Here is an 18158-nt window from a genome sequence, read left to right as displayed (position 1 = left end):
GAAGGCATACAGAGAAGAAAAAAATAGAGAGAAGTAAAAGAAAAAAATACAGAGAAGACAGAAAAAAAAATAGAAAAGGCAGCTAAGAACTAAAAGAGAAAATACAGATAAGGCCAAAATAGAAAATCAAAAGAAAAAAATAGAGAGGAAAGAGAAAAATAAAAGGGAAGAGTTGGGAGTAAGAATGGATCCGAATTGACCAACAATATGATTAAGTAAGAATCGATTAAAAATTGGTCAAGAATATGTCTTGAACAAAAATGGAGAGAAAAAGCAGAGTAAAGAAATAATATCAAAAGACAAGAGAGAAGTCAATCGAAATAAAAAATAGAAAATGAAATCTTAATATAAATAGAATATATATATAATATGTGTATATCTATTTAGAGGTATATTACAACGTTCCAAAACTTTATCTATGCAAAGTCTTTAATGCTCGCATGAAGTTTAGCACATGAACCATTGTAAGAGTTAGAGAATTTAACATGAAATTGATGCCATGGATTCTTATAGGTTGGCTTGGATACAAAGGGAAAAATCGAACTTTCATTAAAGATAAATTGGTGACAATCGTATAAGCTAATCAGGTAAGTGACCTTACTATAGGATAGGCTAAAAATTGTATGAGTTACGATGTTGTATGAACTATGGCGTACGATGCGGTATATGAGTTATGATGATGTATGACTTATGATGATGTGTGGGTTATGATACCTGATGATGTGCTCAGTATATATATATATTTTGATGAATTGCGTACTTTATATGTTTGATGCACTTTGTGGCAATATGATGAGTATGATGATTGCGTGACATTTACCTTAATATGAGGATGTTTTCCATATTGAGCATGCTATATGATGATGAGTGCCATATTGCATCATGTCGTTAGATCGACGTAGGACACAACCTTAAGAGCGTGAAAATGATATTAATATAAATATCCACGAGTATATGTTACCTAGAGTAACAAAGAGATGAGACTAGAGGGTTGTGTCAGAAGAGACATTATGATGGATTTAGAGGAACCTCATGCATATTGTATGTTCATAAGCATAAGGCTACTTCCCCTAGAGATGATGAGTGCGGACGCGCACCGTATGATGAGCGCGTATGCGCACAGGTGCGAAAGCACACAGATGAGGGTGTTCATGAGGTGCATGACACTATGGGGTTCTGCTGACCTCCGGACATCGCTACAGATTAGCTTGACCAGAGGGTCCAGGGGGTGTGCGAGCGCCCTGGGGATTCACACTCGCACGTGTGAGTCGTGTGTAGGGAAGTACTACACATCCAATTTGTCCGAGACTGGAGGCCACCCCTAAGATGATTAGAGATACGTCCCTAAATCATGATTGCATGTGTTTGTATTTGCATGGCCCCCTATAGTGGAGCCACTTACTGAGTATTCTTTGAAATACTCAAGCCGTGTGTCACATCATTTTTCAGGTAAAGGCAAGGCGCACTTGTACGGAGGACGGCGGCATCATGAGTAGAGACTGTGGCACGTGCATAGGGTAGACTCATATTTAAATTTCTAGTCTTTAGTTAGAATAGGTTGTTTTGCATTTCATTGTATTAAATTATTTTGTATTTGTTTTTGTTTTCTCTAAATTTCAGTACTTCATATTTAAACACGTAAGACCATGACTGTGTTTTCGAGAGAAGAAGTTGTTTTAAACGTTTTTTTTTAAGTTTACGTTATCAATTATGTTCATGTAAGAGTTATATTTCCGCATTATAGATGAGCATGAGACGTTAGTAGCGACTCTGAGTATGTGGAAATTTAGGGTCGTTACAGATGTCTTCTGTTGCTACAGGAATCCCATTCTCCACCAAACCCCAGTACTCCTTTGAATGCAAAAAGTTTTTCATGAGCATCGGCCAATGATCGGAATTGCAGGCTGCACAAATGAACTCTCCATCGACATGCTTTTATTATGACACACGTAGAAGACTCCTACTTCTAGTTTTAACTTGGCTCTGATACCAAATGTTAAGAACAGTAAACTGGAAAGATTAGAAAAATCTGGAGAAATCTCTCAAAATGTATTGAAGAATGAAATTGGTTATTAGATAGCGTTATATAATACACGGAAAACAAGGAAAAGCACACTCTAACAACTCCTACCCTAGTGATATATGTCTAAATATGGTATGACTAAGCAAGTCTAAATCAAATCTAAATCAATCAAATAACTAACTCAAATAATCAAATCCCTTAACATGAAAATATAATAAGTAAATTTAACTGGTACACTAAAATGTAAATGGTTTTTTATAGGTCTTAAAACCCATCGTTTCAATTACGTTTTAGATGTAGGTTTTTTTGCTCCAATCTACTGTTTTTCTCAAACACAAAAGGTTATACATAGAGATATTTCAAGAATTCATAGTTGATGTACCTATTTGTTCAAGGAGAATCATAATTTTCCAATTACAGAATTGTTACTTTACTCCACCATACACATCGATCACTTGAAACACACTTTTTCTAGATTTTTCTTCTTGATAATAAAAATATAATTGTTAAATAAGGTGGAATGATTTATCAAAATATATAGAATAGAATAGAGCATTGCTCAGAAAGCTATTTCGTGGCAATCACAAGCTTGTAGGAACCAATTTATTAATTTTTTTTTTATTTTTTATAGAGATTTGTAATCGAAAGGAAACGGTGTTTGTTTTCCATTAAGGAAGACAAAAATGTTGTAAGATTATACATATTATTATTAGTTTACAAATGTTTTTTTTGGTAAAACCAATTATTAGTGCAACATGGGTGTAATTAGCATAATAATATAATGTGAAACAGCGAAAGGGAACAATCCACAAAGTTGCCGTTTTTCTATCTTTTATTCCCACCCTTTGTCAAATCCCAAAACGTCATCAAGAACCCAAGGAACCTAACAAAACCACATAGCCCACAGAGGGATTATAATTAATTAATGGTTTTCTTTGCCACTACGAATACACCATGGCCAGTCAGAATTGATATCCAAGGTCAACGCATGGGAGATTTCACAAGGTCAACGCATCCACCTCCAAGTTGACATTTTTCTGTCGTTCTTCTTGTTGTTTTTTAAATGCCAAAGGAACCCAAGGCAGACAACAAAACCACAGACGGTATTCGTCGCCCACAAGGACTGCCTAATTATATTTATACTCCTAATGAATGCTTTAGCTTATACCCACTATAAATACACCCTTCCAACTCTAAACATTCATCCCTCAAAATACAAACCAAAACAACATCTGATTCTTCAAACTCATGTCAAGTACCGCCGGTCGTGTCATCAAATGCAAAGGTTCGAACCCCATTTTCAACCGTTGAAACTTGTTTAATTTTATCCTTTTATTGATTCGATTTCAAGTTATGCTAATTGTTTTGGTGCAGCTGCTGTGGCATGGGAAGCCGGAAAGCCACTGGCGATCGAGGAAGTGGAAGTGGCACCTCCTCAAGCTAATGAAGTCCGTGTCAAGATTCTCTTTACTGCCCTCTGCCACACTGATGTCTACTTCTGGGAGGCCAAGGTAAACAATTTCAAACATGTTTTCTTAGCTTGTGGGTCTTCTCAAAATGGCCTCTTTCGTGTTCTGCCAGGGCCAAACACCCCTGTTTCCTCGCATTTTTGGACATGAAGCTGGAGGGTATGTTTCAGATCTTCTCAATCTTTGTTTATGTTGTGTATGAAGTATTGAAGTTAATTAATTAGATGGTGTGTTGGGCAAATCAGAGTTGTGGAGAGCGTAGGAGAGGGCGTGAAGTATCTGAAACCGGGGGACCATGTGCTTCCAGTGTTCACAGGGGAGTGTGGAGAATGCCGACACTGTAAGTCGGAAGAGAGCAACATGTGCGATCTTCTACGAATCAACACCGACAGAGGAGTGATGCTAAGCGACGGGAACACAAGATTCTCCAAAAACGGACAACCAATTTACCACTTTGTGGGAACCTCAACCTTCAGTGAATACACAGTTGTTCATGAAGGCTGTTTGGCCAAAATCAACCCTGCTGCTCCTCTCGACATTGTGTGCGTTCTTAGCTGTGGCATTTCCACTGGCCTTGGTGCCAGTTTGAACGTTGCTAAGCCTAAAAAGGGCTCCTCCGTCGCTATCTTTGGATTGGGCGCCGTCGGCCTAGCTGTAACTAACTCCTCCCTCTACTCTCCTTCTTTTATAATACTCTTCTCTCATTAATCATATCCATTTCAGGCTGCTGAGGGTGCAAGGATTGCTGGGGCATCGAGGATCATAGGCGTTGATCTCAATTCAACTCGATTTGAAGAAGGTACATAAATTATCTTAAGAAGTTTCCTATTTAATGATATGCTTATCTTAATTATTTGAATCCACAGCTAAGAAGTTCGGTGTGAATGAATTTGTGAATCCAAAGGATCATGACAACCCAGTCCAGCAGGTTAGTTTTGTTTTGTTTGATGAACCAGTTTTAGGGTAATAACCAATTAATTTGATTTAAAAAAAAAAAAAAATGAACACAGGTGATTGCCGAGATGACCAATGGAGGAGTGGATCGAAGCGTTGAATGTACAGGAAGCATCCAAGCAATGATCTCTGCGTTTGAATGTGTTCATGATGTAATTAATTTAATTGTTACAGTTTCAATTATTTGTTAGATAGATATCTGTTTAATATTAATTAGTGGATGATATGATATGTTATCAGGGGTGGGGCGTTGCTGTGCTTGTGGGGGTTCCAAACAAAGATGATTCATTCAAAACGCATCCAATGAATTTGTTGAATGAGAAGACTCTGAAGGGTACGTTCTTCGGGAACTACAAGACCCGTTCCGACATTCCAAATGTGGTGGAGCAGTACTTGAAGAAGGTTAGATATTAATCATGTCCTTCGTTCATATATATATATATATTAACTGAGACAACCATATTCACATTTCATTGATTAATAGCTTCGAATATATATTAATATCATGGCAGGAGTTGGAATTGGAGAAGTTCATTACTCACTCTGTCCCCTTTTCTGAGATTAACAAGGCATTCGACTACATGCTACAAGGACAGTCGATTCGGTGCGTCATTCGAATGGAGCATTGATATGTTTCCAAACCCCTTTGTGTTCCTCCTCCAAAAACCAAACAAATAATCAAAACAAAACAAAACATGTTCTTTGTTCTCTTTTTTCCTCTTCTGGTAACGAAGTGTTTTTCTTCTGTTTTGTTGTTTCTATAATTTTAACTTGGGTTGTACATTTGAGTGTTGTGGATGTAATTACAGTTTGTTGAGTAATGTATTAATTCAAATATATTTCTTATGTTCCATTCAATTAGTTTCATCATAAATTTAATTGTCATAATAACCATATCTTTGCATTAATTTATTATCAATAATATGTGATTACATATATGATAGAAACCTTATAACACTCCACATTAAAAGCTTAAATTCAAATCGATATAAATAGATTTACTCTGATGATCAATATCAAGAGTAAGAAAAACTTATTTCTAAACCTAAAGTTTGAATCTCTCGACAAATAGATTGATCTACATTACTCGAATGATCCTAACATACAATTATAACCACAAGAAATGCAAAAAACACGAGATATCACTTTTGTAAGCAAAAGATGCAACTTTAGTTCAAAACCATAATATGAATTTACGAAGTAATTAGTGTTTGGATTTATGCCCTAAAGTCTCATTAATTATTTTTTATTTACAATTTACATTACCCTTTATTTACAATTTACATTATAAATTCTAGGTCACGTAGGGTGACGTTGAACCATATATTATTGACATAGGAGAGAATATTCATATTTAAAAAAAAAAAAAAATCTAAAGATTCTATAGTATATGATAAGATTGGAAGCCTTATCTTGGTCATGCTTTTTAAAGGGTGTATTTTTTTATAGTCGAGTTCCAAACCCTTTGACTTATTTTTATGTTAGTTATGTCTTTACTAATCATGTTATGTTAATAAAGGTGTGTGACCATTGTTCAAAATCTAGGCTAAAATGCCTCAAAATGTACTTTAGAGAGATGTGACTAGTCTTTTATTCTTCATACGGAGGTTACACTATCAAAGTTTGGTTATTGCTTTATTGCTTTCTTATAAACCGATCTCTAAATGGTTTCTAAAACTTTATCTATCCCTAATTCTAAAATATTTTCTAAGGAACGAGGTCGAAGGCTTAAGCATGCTTCATTCTTGCCAACAACGACCCAAACTTGAGGGTGAGAATAAGTGTCGCACAATCGCATTGTGAGTCCTGTAGAGTGCGATTGCAATAGTTGGTATTAGAGCCGAATCGACTTCTTGAATCTGAGTTAACAAACATGTACGCTCCAAAACAACTAGGCAAGTCCTAGATTGATTGGCTAGTAAAGATTAAAATTAGTTTCTCTGTCTAAATTAAGTTCATAACAAAATGGGACTTTTAGAATCTTGCATTAATGAGATTGCCACTAAAGCTGACAAGATCAACGAAATGGCAAGCCGCTTGGAAGAAATGCCCATCCATGCATTAATGTTAAGGGTCATGAAATTAGAAGACAAGGTCACAATAACTAGTGGCTTCGAGCATGAGGATAGCTCGACTAGCTCGAGCCTAGACAATGCCTAGAAAATATCTTTCAATTGGTTCATGAAATGTTTGAAGACATAAGAGCAACTCTAATCACAAAGGTGTCACTCTACCCTTTCAAGCCAAATTTAGAATGAAATCTTTGAAAACTCTCACCGGCCCTAAAGTGCTTATCTGATCTTGAGAAGAGAGGGAGAGATAGAAGAGCTAGTGAGGGGTCTTGGTTAGTCTGTCTACGACTACCCAGATTACGTTGAAACACTGTTTGGTCTTTGGCAAGTCCGAGACAAAGTCCATACAAATTGCTTCCAATTTCCACTGAGAAACATTCAAGGGTTGTAGAGTCTTGCTTGGCGCTATCTCGGGGCCTTCACCTGCTGGCAGGTCAAGCATCGACTTACGAAATCCACTATGTCCTTCATCTCTGGCCACCAATAACATCCTTTCAGATCCTAATACATTTTCGTACTTCTAGGGTGGAACATGTATGATGTATCTTGGGCTTCAGTCAAAATGTCAATTAGGATTTTCTCGTCTTGGGGAACACACAAGCAGTTTTGCCATAGCAGGCCCCCATCTGAAGTGATAGAATACCCAGCTGGTTTCTCTGTCTCTATCTGACTCCACACTGTATTGAGGTGTTCATCAAACCTCTTGGCGTCAATAACTTGTTTTCGTAGGGTGGGTTGCATGGTCATTTGTGCTATCTGAGCGATACCATCTCTAACTATAACATCAATTCTAGCCCTCTTCATCTCATCTTGTAATCTTTCCTTTTGATGATCATCGTGGAAGTATGAATGACCTTCCTACTCAATGCATCACCTACAACATTAGCTTTGCCTGGATGGTACAAGATCTCGATATCATAATCCTTTACCAGTTCCAACCATCTCCTTGTTAGATAAAAGCCCTGTAATTTTTCTTTATTTAGTTTATTCACGTCTTTCCTTGAATTACTTGGTTGAATTTTTGTTAGACAATTTGACCCATCTATGTATAGTGGAGTAGAATAATTTTAGCTAGCTATTTGAGTCATGTTTAGAGGGGAGTGGGCAATCAAATAAGGAACATCATTAGAGTGTTTTTAGCAACAACATAACCTAAGACTTTGGGTTCTTTTACTCATTTTCTTCCAAGTTTTTAGTTCTCTTCCTCTTTCTTTTTTTTTTTTTTTTTTTTTTTTGATTTCTACGTGATCTCACTGAGCTGCTCAGTCAAAAGACAGTAAGTGGTATCAGAGCCTGGTTCAAGGTAGAAGAAGATGCACCAAAACACGAAGACGCACATGTCGTAGGGTTCATACCGGACAGGCTCACACACTCCTCTACGCCGCGGCTGAGCGCCGACGTCTCCATCACCGCCACCAAGAGGTCGGCGCCGAGAAGATGGACGTCAAATCGTCGTCGAGCGCGTGATCAAGGAGACGATCGCCTCTGTACAGTACTCGATGCTAACAAGATCCAACTATACCGTGTGGGCTTTGTTGATGTGTGTCAACCTGCAAGCGCAAGGGTTGTGGCACGCCGTCGAGCTGGAGGAAGGAGAAGCGATCGAGTACCGGGAAGATTGGCTGGCGTTCACGGTTAAATAAAAGCCTGTAGTTTCTTTATTTAGCTTTTACATGTTTTTATTTAGTTTGTTGAATATTTTCTTTTGACCCTTTGACATAAGTGGTAGTGGCACAAATTTGATTTAGGCCATTTTTAAGGATAGAATAGTTATAAATTGGTGAATCTAGTAAGAAAAAGATGATGTGTTTTTCAGTCAAATCCCAAGCCTCACGTACTCTTCCTATTACTGTTATTTTATTCCGCTTTTTTCTTCACCCAACAATTTCTTCGATAATTTTTTCTTCGTAAGATTTCCTCACCAGCGCTCAGTTAAAGATAACATTCGCTGTCATATTGCGAGCTATGCCTCTAGAGATGCTAGCGTCTCTCTCCACCAAGAGCACCGCACAATTGGCCTGAGAGGGGATCAAATCCCATCGGGTTGGTGTGCAACGAGTGCAGGAGTCCAACATCGAGCAGCTGCAGAAGGAGTTCTCGGAGATCTGCTTTAAGGATGGACGAATCCATCGTGATTTTTTCATGCGAATCACGGGGCTCGCCAACAACATCACCACTCTCGATGGGAGCATCAGCGACGTGGAGATCGTGAAGAAGATGCTGCAAGTCGCCCCAGATCACCTTGAGCAAGTCGCAATTTTGATCGAGACATTTCTTGACATGACGACCTAACGGTAGAAGAGATGACCGAAACATTGCGCAACGTCGAGTAGAGGAAGAAGAATGTCGCTTCAGTTGTCGACAAGTAGGGTCGTCTTCTCCTCACTGAGGAAGAGTGGTTTGCACGCCTAAAGCTCTACGACAACTCCGACGAGGGCAGCGGGTCCTCCAGTGACAAAGGTAGCAAGAAGTAGTGGAAACCTCGCGGGCGCGCGTGCAGTAAAGAAGGGGAGCAGAAGAAGGAGTCGGCTGATGGCAGGCTAATCCGGTGCTCGAACTATGGGAAGAAAGGCCACCTGGGCAAAGATTGCTAAAGCAAGCCCAAGAACAAGGAGAAGGCCCATGTGGCCCAATTCGAGGAGGAAAAGTCGGCGCTTTTCATGGTGAGCGCATCGGTGTCATCTGTCATCCCCAATTATGATTCTAAATCCACAGAAGCAATCAACGGCGGCGCTGCTCTAGTGAGCGTCGTCGATGAGGAGTCAATAGATCTCGAGGAAGAGCTCCAGCTGGGCGTGGCAGAGGCACCGACTGGGGAACTGATTCAGCTGAAGGATGAGCGGCGAAAGGGGCAAGCAGCGTGAGCACTGGCGATGGGTCCTCAACACGGGGACAACATACCATATGACAAGGTCCAAGTTTGCGTTCTCTGAGCTTGGCTCGGGGATTCGCGGGACGGTGAAGTTTGGCGACGGCTCCATCGTCGAGATCGAAGGGCGCGGCACCATCCTGTTCGTCAGCAAGGAAGGCAAGCACCGACCGGCGTCTACTTCATCCCAAGACTCAAGGCTAACCTTGTGAGTTTGGGTCAACTCGATGAGGTCGGCTGCTACATTTTCATAGAGTGCGGGCTAATCAAGATTTGCTCAATCAGTCGTGTTACGGTTATACATATATGTTAGTACATCCAAATAATAGTGAAAACTCAATCCGATTGATCTTTTGAGTCCGCTTCAAGACAGGATAACTAGTCAACCAATCTTGGGATAAAGGCTTGCACCCTATGTTTATTTCTGCTCAATTCTTATACATAGAAAATGAGACTCAATATTTTGACTAATTTTAATTTATCTAAGTTGTTTTCTTTCGCTCATATAACTATCTGATTTAACTAGTTAAGACTTGTGTTTCAACGTCATGGAACATCTCTTTTTCGTAAGAATAAAATACATAATTATTTTGTTAAAGTTGTTGGAGCACACCAAATATTTCATCCCGACTTAAAACAAAAGAATATTCAAAATTCTGCAACAATGAATGAATGGAAAAATTGGTTAAGGGGTCATTATCACTACAATTTATATTCGATTAGATGGGCAAAATTATTCCCACAAAAATAGCGAAATAGAAATAGAGTAAAGAAAGATGGTATGGTAAAAAATAAAAATTTTAAATAATGTTATTCATATGAACAAAAACGGATTAATTAATTACAAAACAAAATGATTTTTTTTTTGGACTCGGTGGAGTTTGATGTAACCTTGAGTTTGAAAGCATGCATAACTGCAAGAGCAAAAAAAAAAAAAAAAATCAGAGATAATTATCATAGGACTTCAACCTTCATAAACTTTATTATCATAGGACTTCAAAATATATATATATATATATATATATATGTAACAAAAATATCATGATGAACATCAAACTCTGAATAGAGGTTTATTAGTTTCACAGAGTGAAGATATGCATACAAAAACCAAGAACAACATGAAAGTTCCCCTCCAACAAAGCAAAACACAAAATTTCAGAACTCAAAATCAATCCACAATCTCACATCCTAATAATACACCTAATTGACTCCCCCTTCAGCATGTACTCGAATGCCTTGTTGATCTCAGCAAATGGCACTGTGTGTGTTATGAACTTCTCCAATTCCAGCTCCTTCACCAAACAAACCAAACCCCCCTCAGCAACAATCAAACAACTCTGTCATCTCTGCAATACTAAAATAACAGGCATCTTACCTTCTTCAAGTACTTCTCCACCACCCCGGGAATGTCGGTTCGAGTCTTGTAGTTCCCAAAGAAAGTCCCCTTCAGAGTTCTCTCATTCAGGAAATTCATGGGATGAGTTTTGAACGCGTCGTCCTTGTTCGGCACCCCGACCAGCACCGCAACACCCCAACCCTGTCAACCACACAACAAGTTTGTTTCATATTCCAGTTTGGCATATGCAACATTGAGCATGAGATTTGTAAGGAGTTACATCGTGAACACATTCGAATGCCGAGATCATTGCTTGAATGCTTCCGGTGCATTCGACGCTCCGGTCGACTCCTCCGTTGGTCATCCCGGCAATCACCTCCTGAACAGGCTTGCTATGATCCTTTGGATTCACAAACTCGTTGCAACCAAATTTCTTTGCTGCAATTGTTGGGAAAAATAACATCATAATCCATCCTAAACTATGAAAGGCCTTATAATTTGACTGTACCTTCTTCAAATCGAGCTGGGTTCAGATCAACACCAATGATCCTGGATGCCCCCGAAATTCTTGCACCTTCAGCAGCCTTACATCCAGAGAAAATTCAGTGATTCAAAATAATGAAAATCAGAATCTGAAAGTAACTTACTGCGAGCCCAACAGCTCCAAGTCCGAAAATTGCAACAGATGAGCCCTTCTTAGGCTTTGCAACATTCAAAGTGGCACCGAGTCCTAAATTACAAACCAAATTGGGTTAATTCATGAATTCATGCTAGCGTAGTATTATAAAAACAGGGCAAAAAGTTGTGGAAACCTGTGGATATTCCGCAGCTAAGAACACAAACTTTGTCGAGGGGGGCAGCTGGGTTGATCTTGGCGAGACAGCCGAAGTGAACAACGGTGTATTCGCTAAATGTGGAGGTTCCAACAAAGTGGTGAATGGGCTGTCCTTTTATGGAGAACCTTGACTTGCCGTCACTGATCATAACACCACGGTCGGTGTTGATCCGAAGAAGATCGCACATGTTGCTCTCTTCCGATTTACAATGGAGACAATCCCCGCATTCCCCAGTGAACACAGGAAGAACGTGGTCTCCTGGTTGCAGATCCTTCACACCCTCCCCTACACTCTCCACAACTCTGATAACATAACATAACACAACACAACATCTCAGAAACAGAACAACCTTAACACAACACAACATCTCAGAAACAGAACAACCTTAGCACAACACAACATCTCAGAAACAGAACAACCTTAGCACAACACAACATCTCAGAAACAGAACAACCTTAACAACACTAATCCTGAAACTGTCTCAAATTCATTCAAACACTTACCCTCCAGCTTCATGTCCAAAAATGCGAGGAAACAGGGGTGTTTGGCCCTGACAGAACACAAAAAGAATCCATTTTGAGAACACCCACAAACTAAAAATATATGTTTCAAAACATGTTTTAAAAATTGCTTACCTTGGCTTCCCAGAAGTAGACATCAGTGTGGCAGAGGGCAGTGAAGAGAATGTTGACACGGACTTCATTAGCTTGAGGAGGTGCCACTTCCACTTCCTCGATCACCAGTGGCTTTCCAGCTTCCCATGCCACAGCAGCTGCACCAAGTAATTAGCATAGCTTGAAATCAAATCATTAAAGAAGTATGAAGAATTGAAAATGGGGTATGAACCTTTGCATTTGATGACTTGACCGGCGGTGCTCGACATGGGTAGAGAAGATCAAAGATTGAGATGAACGAGTATCTGATTTGTTGATGGAAATGGGGGATTTTATAGATTGAAAGAATGAATGTGGAAGGGTAGGCAGTAAAAGCAGTAGCGGTTGGCGCGGGGAGCAAAGCCGCTGGCGTGTCCAGGGTCGAGATTTGGAAGTGGCGACGCGTGGTATTATTAATAAAGGTTTTAAAAGTGGTCAAATACTCTTAATTATAAGTTGGAACAGAGTTATCCAGGGTCCAGAGATTAGGGAACTCATTTTCTTACCAACTATTGTTCCGTATATAAACCGAACTCATTTTCTAACCTTAATTTTTTATAAATATTTTGATACATATTTTTTATATTCGGTCGATCTAATTTTGATACCATGGTTAAATTTTTAAAATAAAAAAAAATATGATGAATTGTTTTATTTATTTTCTTTACTTACTGGACGAACAATTAAACTATTTTATTTGTTTTTATAATTGAAAGCTGAGCTCGAGATTATTATTATTATTTATTTATAATTTTATTTAAATAAAATTTTGAAACAGTTAAAAATAATTATAGAATTAAAGTTGTAATTATAAATACAACGTTATTATTTTTAGGAATGATAAATCCAGATGGTCACCACGTTTTCAAGATTGGTGATGGGTAACGTTAGAATCCAAAGTTGAAGAAGATGGTGGCACTTGGATTGTGCTAGAATTGCTTCCTTCATGCTTCCCATGCAACCCAAACCCATGCCTATGCTCTTTCTTCTTCGCTATTTCGTCGACATGGACATCGTCCTCGATCGTCACCATCACAGCCTGCCGCCCGTGGGCGTCTTGTGCGACATCTTCATGGACCTTCCTGTGTCCATCGACATGGATGACCTCTGCAACTTCGTCTCGTGGACATGGTTTCTTGTTTCTCTTTTTGATGAAACAACAGAAGAATGCAGCTGCGACGAATGTGAAGAACAAAAGACATGAGCCTAAGGAAATGAAAACGATTACGATAACTGCGGTGTGACCGTTGGGGGACGGGGGCGGAGATATGCGTCCCAGATTGGAAGTGTTTTGAGCGGCCATTTTGGTGTGTAAGTTGGTTGGTGAAAAGAGGTGTGGAGATTATGCGTATTTATAGAGTTTGATTTGTTGGTTTGTTTGGTTTGAGTGTTAGAATTGGAATGAAAGAATTGAAATGACTTGACTGTTATTCTAAGGATGGGGTTTTTTGGATTTCAAAACACTCAAACTCCCTCTATTTGCTTACTGTCTCTTACAAGCTTATTATTATTATTATTATCATTATTATTATTATTATTATTTATAGCTAACAATTTGCTGCTAATTGCTTTCCATTAATAAAATACTTAATTTAAACACGTGAAATCTCACTTCAATAACACACCCAGGTTTATAATAAAATAATACTAAAGACCTTTTGGAGAAGCCTAAAGTATAGCTGCGAGAAGTTATTTTGGTTAGATTGAGTTCAAATAAATAATAATTTTACGAATTATTAAAACTAAAATGGGTTGAAACGAACCCATTTGAATAAATAATAATTTTCGTTATTTTGCAATTTAAGGAGTCGATTTAGCTTTGATACCAACTATCGAATTCATTAAGCGTTTTTGCGACACTTACTCTCACCCTCAAGTACGGCAACCAACTAGAATTTGGGTCACCGTTGGCATAAGAGACGCATGCCTAAACCTTCGACCTCATTCGTTAGAAAATATTTTAGGAGGGATAGATGAAGTTTTAGAAATAATTTGGAAATCAATTGACAAGAAAACAATGTTATAGGCCGAAAATAATTAAACGAACAACCTGGTGGGAAGAATTGAGCTTCCACCTCAGATTTGTGTAGTAATTAAGCAACAACCTCAAATTCGATTCCAATCCTTTTCATATCAATTTATAAGAATTTGAATCTAGGCGACTTAAGCTTTTATTACTCTTGATCATCAAAACTGATAATGTTTTGATAATAAGTTGAAGCGAAGATAGAGGATTAAATTTGTGATGAAACTAATTGAGAGAGGAGTATTATAAAAGAAGGAAAGTAGAGGGAGGAGTTAGTTACAGGTAGGCCGACGGCGCCCAATCCAAAGATAGCGACGGAGGAGCCCTTTGGAGGCTTAGCAACGTTCAAAGTGGCACCAAGGCCAGTGGAAATGCCACAGCTAAGAAGGCACACAATGTCGAGAGGAGCAGCAGGGTTGATTTTGGCCAGACAGCCTTGATGAACAACTGTGTATTTTGAGGGATGAATGTTTAGAGTTGGAAGGGTGTATTTATAGTGGGTATAAGCTAAAGCATTCATTAGGAGTAAATTAAAACAATATAAAAGTAAATTAAAACCATATAAAAGTAAAAGCTCGGTTATAAGACAATGTTATTCACTAACCGACCTAGCGAGTACCAAAGCTCAGTTAGTGAGTTTCATGTACATGAAATCAATAACATTCTCTTAAAACAACAACACTAAATCGAGATCTTATTAAAATTAGTATTCTCCAAAAAAATAATGTAAAACATAGGGTTTCAGTTGTTGTGGGAATTAAAAGAGGCGATTGTAGGAAGAAAATAAGTTAAGATAATTTGATTCCAAATATCAGGAAGCCCAGGAAGACACCAATGGCCACAATCTTGCATGGCTGGATTGTCTCCCCAATTCCCCACATGAGCGTCGCTTCTATACGATCCCATCGCCGTTAAATGCATCACTCTCACCGGAACCCTCTTCATCTTCTTCCTCAAAACTTCAATTATTATGTCCGATTTTTCACTCTTCTCTCTCCCCTTTGTCTCCCTCAACGGCTCCCGACTCACATCGCATTGGTTTGGCCCTCTGCATGCACCATTCATCTATTAGAACCCATGTCCTTAACTTACCCATGTCAGTAAACAAGTTGTGAGCCTATGTCCTTAACTTACCCATGTCAATAAACAAGTTGTGAGCCTCGAAAGTATAGTCAAAAGTGACTAAATGTCGAACAAAGGGTATACTTTGTTCGAGGACTCCAGAGAAGGAGTTCAGCCTTGATTAAAGGGAGGCTATTTGAGGGCTCTATGTGGTGCTTTGTTAAAGAAAATGATTGTTGGGAGGGAGTCCCACGTTAGCTAATTTAGGAAATCATCATGGGTTTATAAGCTAGGAATACATCTCCATTTATAAGTCATGAGAGCTTATGCTCAAAATGAACAATATCATAGAGATCCCTCGACCCATAAAACAAAATTAACGTTACCTCCAATGAGTAGACTCGATAGTGCGGAAGAAAACGGCTGTCCTATTGGGATTGATATTAGCCTCAGCCCAATCAGCCCATGTATTCAACGCCATCTTATACCCATCAATCACAGACATTCCCATCTCCAATGAGTCCCCAATTTGAAAAAAACACCTCCTGTCTATCCAACCATGTATCGTATCTTTAATAAAAGATCAAATATGTTATATATGGTCACCTATAATTTAGTATGACATATCTTTAACACTTACATCTCGTTGAAAAGTCGATTCTCAGTCCACCAACCACCAGTGTTAAAAACCAAAACATCTGAGTCAACCCATTGGTCACGAATATCGTCCACTTCGTCCAATCTAACCGTCATCCTCACGTTGTTCGGTGCACCCGCAGGCACTTTATAATCCTTCTTCATTAAAAACACGGACCTATAGAAGTCCACGCTGATGTTATGGTCTCTAAACCTCACTCCCAAATGCCGAATTGTCTTAGTGATATTACTCCCATTGATTTCATAAACGCTCTCCTTATTCTCCACACCTTCCATCAGCATACAAACCCACGACTCCCATTGTGTACGGCTGAGTGAGTCGCCAACAATCACCACCCGTTTTCCTCTCAGCATCTCCAGCGCTTTCCCAGCCTCGAACCTTGGAATGTCGCATTGCTTTGGCTTCCACCGCCAGTTGATGTACGCCGTGTCCTTCCGCCCGTTTTCCAAGCAGCTGAACCCTCGCTCCGCGAAGGGGCAGCGGGTGGAGTTGTAGATTGGGTAGGTGGAGGAGTTGTCTTCGACCCATTGGCCGTCGAAGACGTTGCAGTCGGGTGGGACCGTGGGGGTGAGGTGGAGGAGTTTGTGGATGTTGGGGAAGAGGAGTGTGTAGGTAGAGGCGATGGCGATGAGGAAGGTGAGGAAGCAAGGGAGGATCCATACTTGGTTGAAGCAATGGAGGATTGTTCTTGGTTTGGCATTGTTGAAGCTTGGAAGAGTTGAGTAGGAGCTTTGCTTGTTCACCACCATTGTGTTTGCTCTGAATTATGGGTTATGGGTTATGAATTATGGGTTAAGTAGAGGAGATGGAGAATGGGAGTTTAAAGAAAGAACATGGAAACTGTTCATTTGTTGTTACATTTCAATTCTATTCTGTATTCAATTAGGAGATTAAGTTTTGGAGTTTTTCAAATCAAAGAAACTTCAAATTTAAACTAATTTATTGTGTATTAATTACATTAAGTTTATCATATATAGTTGATCATTATCTAAATCCCGTGTTTTATCTTGTAACCCTTTAAGTCTCAATATCTGACACTATAACTCGAATCCAATCCTGTCCTATAGGATTAATGTTCACTCCTTAACACCCTACCACATTATCCAAGTCTTGCTTACTTTTAACACCCTTTCAACACCCTGGGACATTATCCAAGTCTTGCTTACTTAGAATTGTTAGCATTAACTTTAGGTCACGTTCGAAAGCTTGCCGACTGGTGTAGATACAATTAACGTGTTTTATAGAGGCTCTAGTCCTATTGATCATGTTCATCAAGTCTTTCTATCCTGCAAGAATGCATAAAACTAGATTCTAACATCATAAATACTAAACAGTTAATGACTAGCATGTTAAATTATTGGGAGTAAGTCCCACCTTGGTTAATTTAGTGGAAGATCATAGGTTTATAAGTGAGAAATTCTATCCTCCTTTGCACCAAGTGGCACACTTGTAGCACGCATCCCTCGACTCGGCTCCGCAGCTCAAAGCGCACTCATTCAGCTCCTAAGTGAGTTAAGAACTCCTGCCTGAGTGACTCGATCTTAGTATTTCACACGATGACGTATATAGGTGCACTAAAGGGGTTCTGCCTGAATGACTCATTAATTGAGAAGATTAGTATTCCACACGATTATATGTGACTCGATCTTAATCCTGAGTGACTTAAAAATTCCTGTTTGTGAAAACTTGTCATTTGATATGCATGGGTAAGAATGACTCTAGTAGTCGATTCAATATGCCTACCACTTTGAGGACTTAACCAAATAGGGAACTAAAACGTTAAGATCACAAAATGAAATTCACTAATTTCCACATCAGATGAATTGTTCTTTTAAAGGTTGATTTAGAGATTTGAACCATGGAGCCCGCTATCTCATTTGTTCAAGATGAACTTAATTGAACCATAAACAAATTATTCCTTAAAGATAAAGCTAATAAAACAAAGTTATAATTAGGAACATAATTTGTCTCATAAATCATACTTGTAAAGGATGGACATGTTTGATAAATTAATTTTATATTATTAATGCTTATAATTTGTAGGTGCTAAATTAATTTAAATTTAGAGATTCAAATTAATATTAAATATATTAAATAAAAAATATGTATATTTGAAATGTTTAAATTAATATTTAATATATTAAATAAATAAATATATATATATATATATATATATATATATATATATATATATATATAT

The 18158-nt window shown here is 38.5% G+C and overlaps 4 protein-coding genes across 4 annotated transcripts; 1 reads left to right on the top strand and 3 right to left on the bottom strand.

Annotated features, from left to right (window-relative positions):
* The first annotated feature begins 3175 nt into the window (after window positions 1-3175).
* On the top strand, window positions 3176-5105 carry LOC111433418 (alcohol dehydrogenase 1-like). Its single transcript, XM_023070472.1, has 9 exons — window positions 3176-3308; window positions 3398-3534; window positions 3605-3651; window positions 3738-4146; window positions 4216-4291; window positions 4359-4420; window positions 4503-4598; window positions 4687-4848; window positions 4959-5105. The coding sequence occupies exons 1-9, from the start codon at window positions 3272-3274 to the stop codon at window positions 5073-5075; spliced, it is 1143 nt and encodes a 380-aa protein (XP_022926240.1). The 5' UTR covers window positions 3176-3271; the 3' UTR covers window positions 5076-5105.
* A 5327-nt stretch (window positions 5106-10432) lies between these two features.
* Window positions 10433-12516, bottom strand: LOC111433457 (alcohol dehydrogenase 1). Its single transcript, XM_023070512.1, has 9 exons — window positions 12406-12516; window positions 12195-12331; window positions 12063-12109; window positions 11536-11861; window positions 11371-11453; window positions 11232-11307; window positions 11004-11161; window positions 10763-10924; window positions 10433-10679 (listed from the first exon to the last, which is right to left on the bottom strand). Exons 1-9 carry the CDS (start codon window positions 12440-12442, stop codon window positions 10569-10571), a joined length of 1137 nt encoding a protein of 378 aa, XP_022926280.1. The 5' UTR covers window positions 12443-12516; the 3' UTR covers window positions 10433-10568.
* A 463-nt stretch (window positions 12517-12979) lies between these two features.
* On the bottom strand, window positions 12980-13531 carry LOC111433458. The gene has a single exon (XM_023070513.1). The coding sequence runs from the start codon at window positions 13513-13515 to the stop codon at window positions 13078-13080; it is 438 nt and encodes a 145-aa protein (XP_022926281.1). The 5' UTR covers window positions 13516-13531; the 3' UTR covers window positions 12980-13077.
* A 2405-nt stretch (window positions 13532-15936) lies between these two features.
* LOC111433402 (protein trichome berefringence-like 7) lies at window positions 15937-16707 on the bottom strand. Its single transcript, XM_023070453.1, has one exon. It carries the CDS (start codon window positions 16705-16707, stop codon window positions 15937-15939), a length of 771 nt encoding a protein of 256 aa, XP_022926221.1.
* Between the last annotated feature and the right edge of the window lie 1451 nt (window positions 16708-18158).

The sequence above is a fragment of the Cucurbita moschata genome, unplaced genomic scaffold (assembly GCF_002738365.1).
Source record: "Cucurbita moschata cultivar Rifu unplaced genomic scaffold, Cmos_1.0 Cmo_Scf00042, whole genome shotgun sequence".
NCBI classification, from domain to species: domain Eukaryota; kingdom Viridiplantae; phylum Streptophyta; class Magnoliopsida; order Cucurbitales; family Cucurbitaceae; genus Cucurbita; species Cucurbita moschata.
The sequence above is the reverse complement of the archived record's forward strand: the minus strand, read 5'-3'. Positions and strand labels throughout refer to the sequence as shown.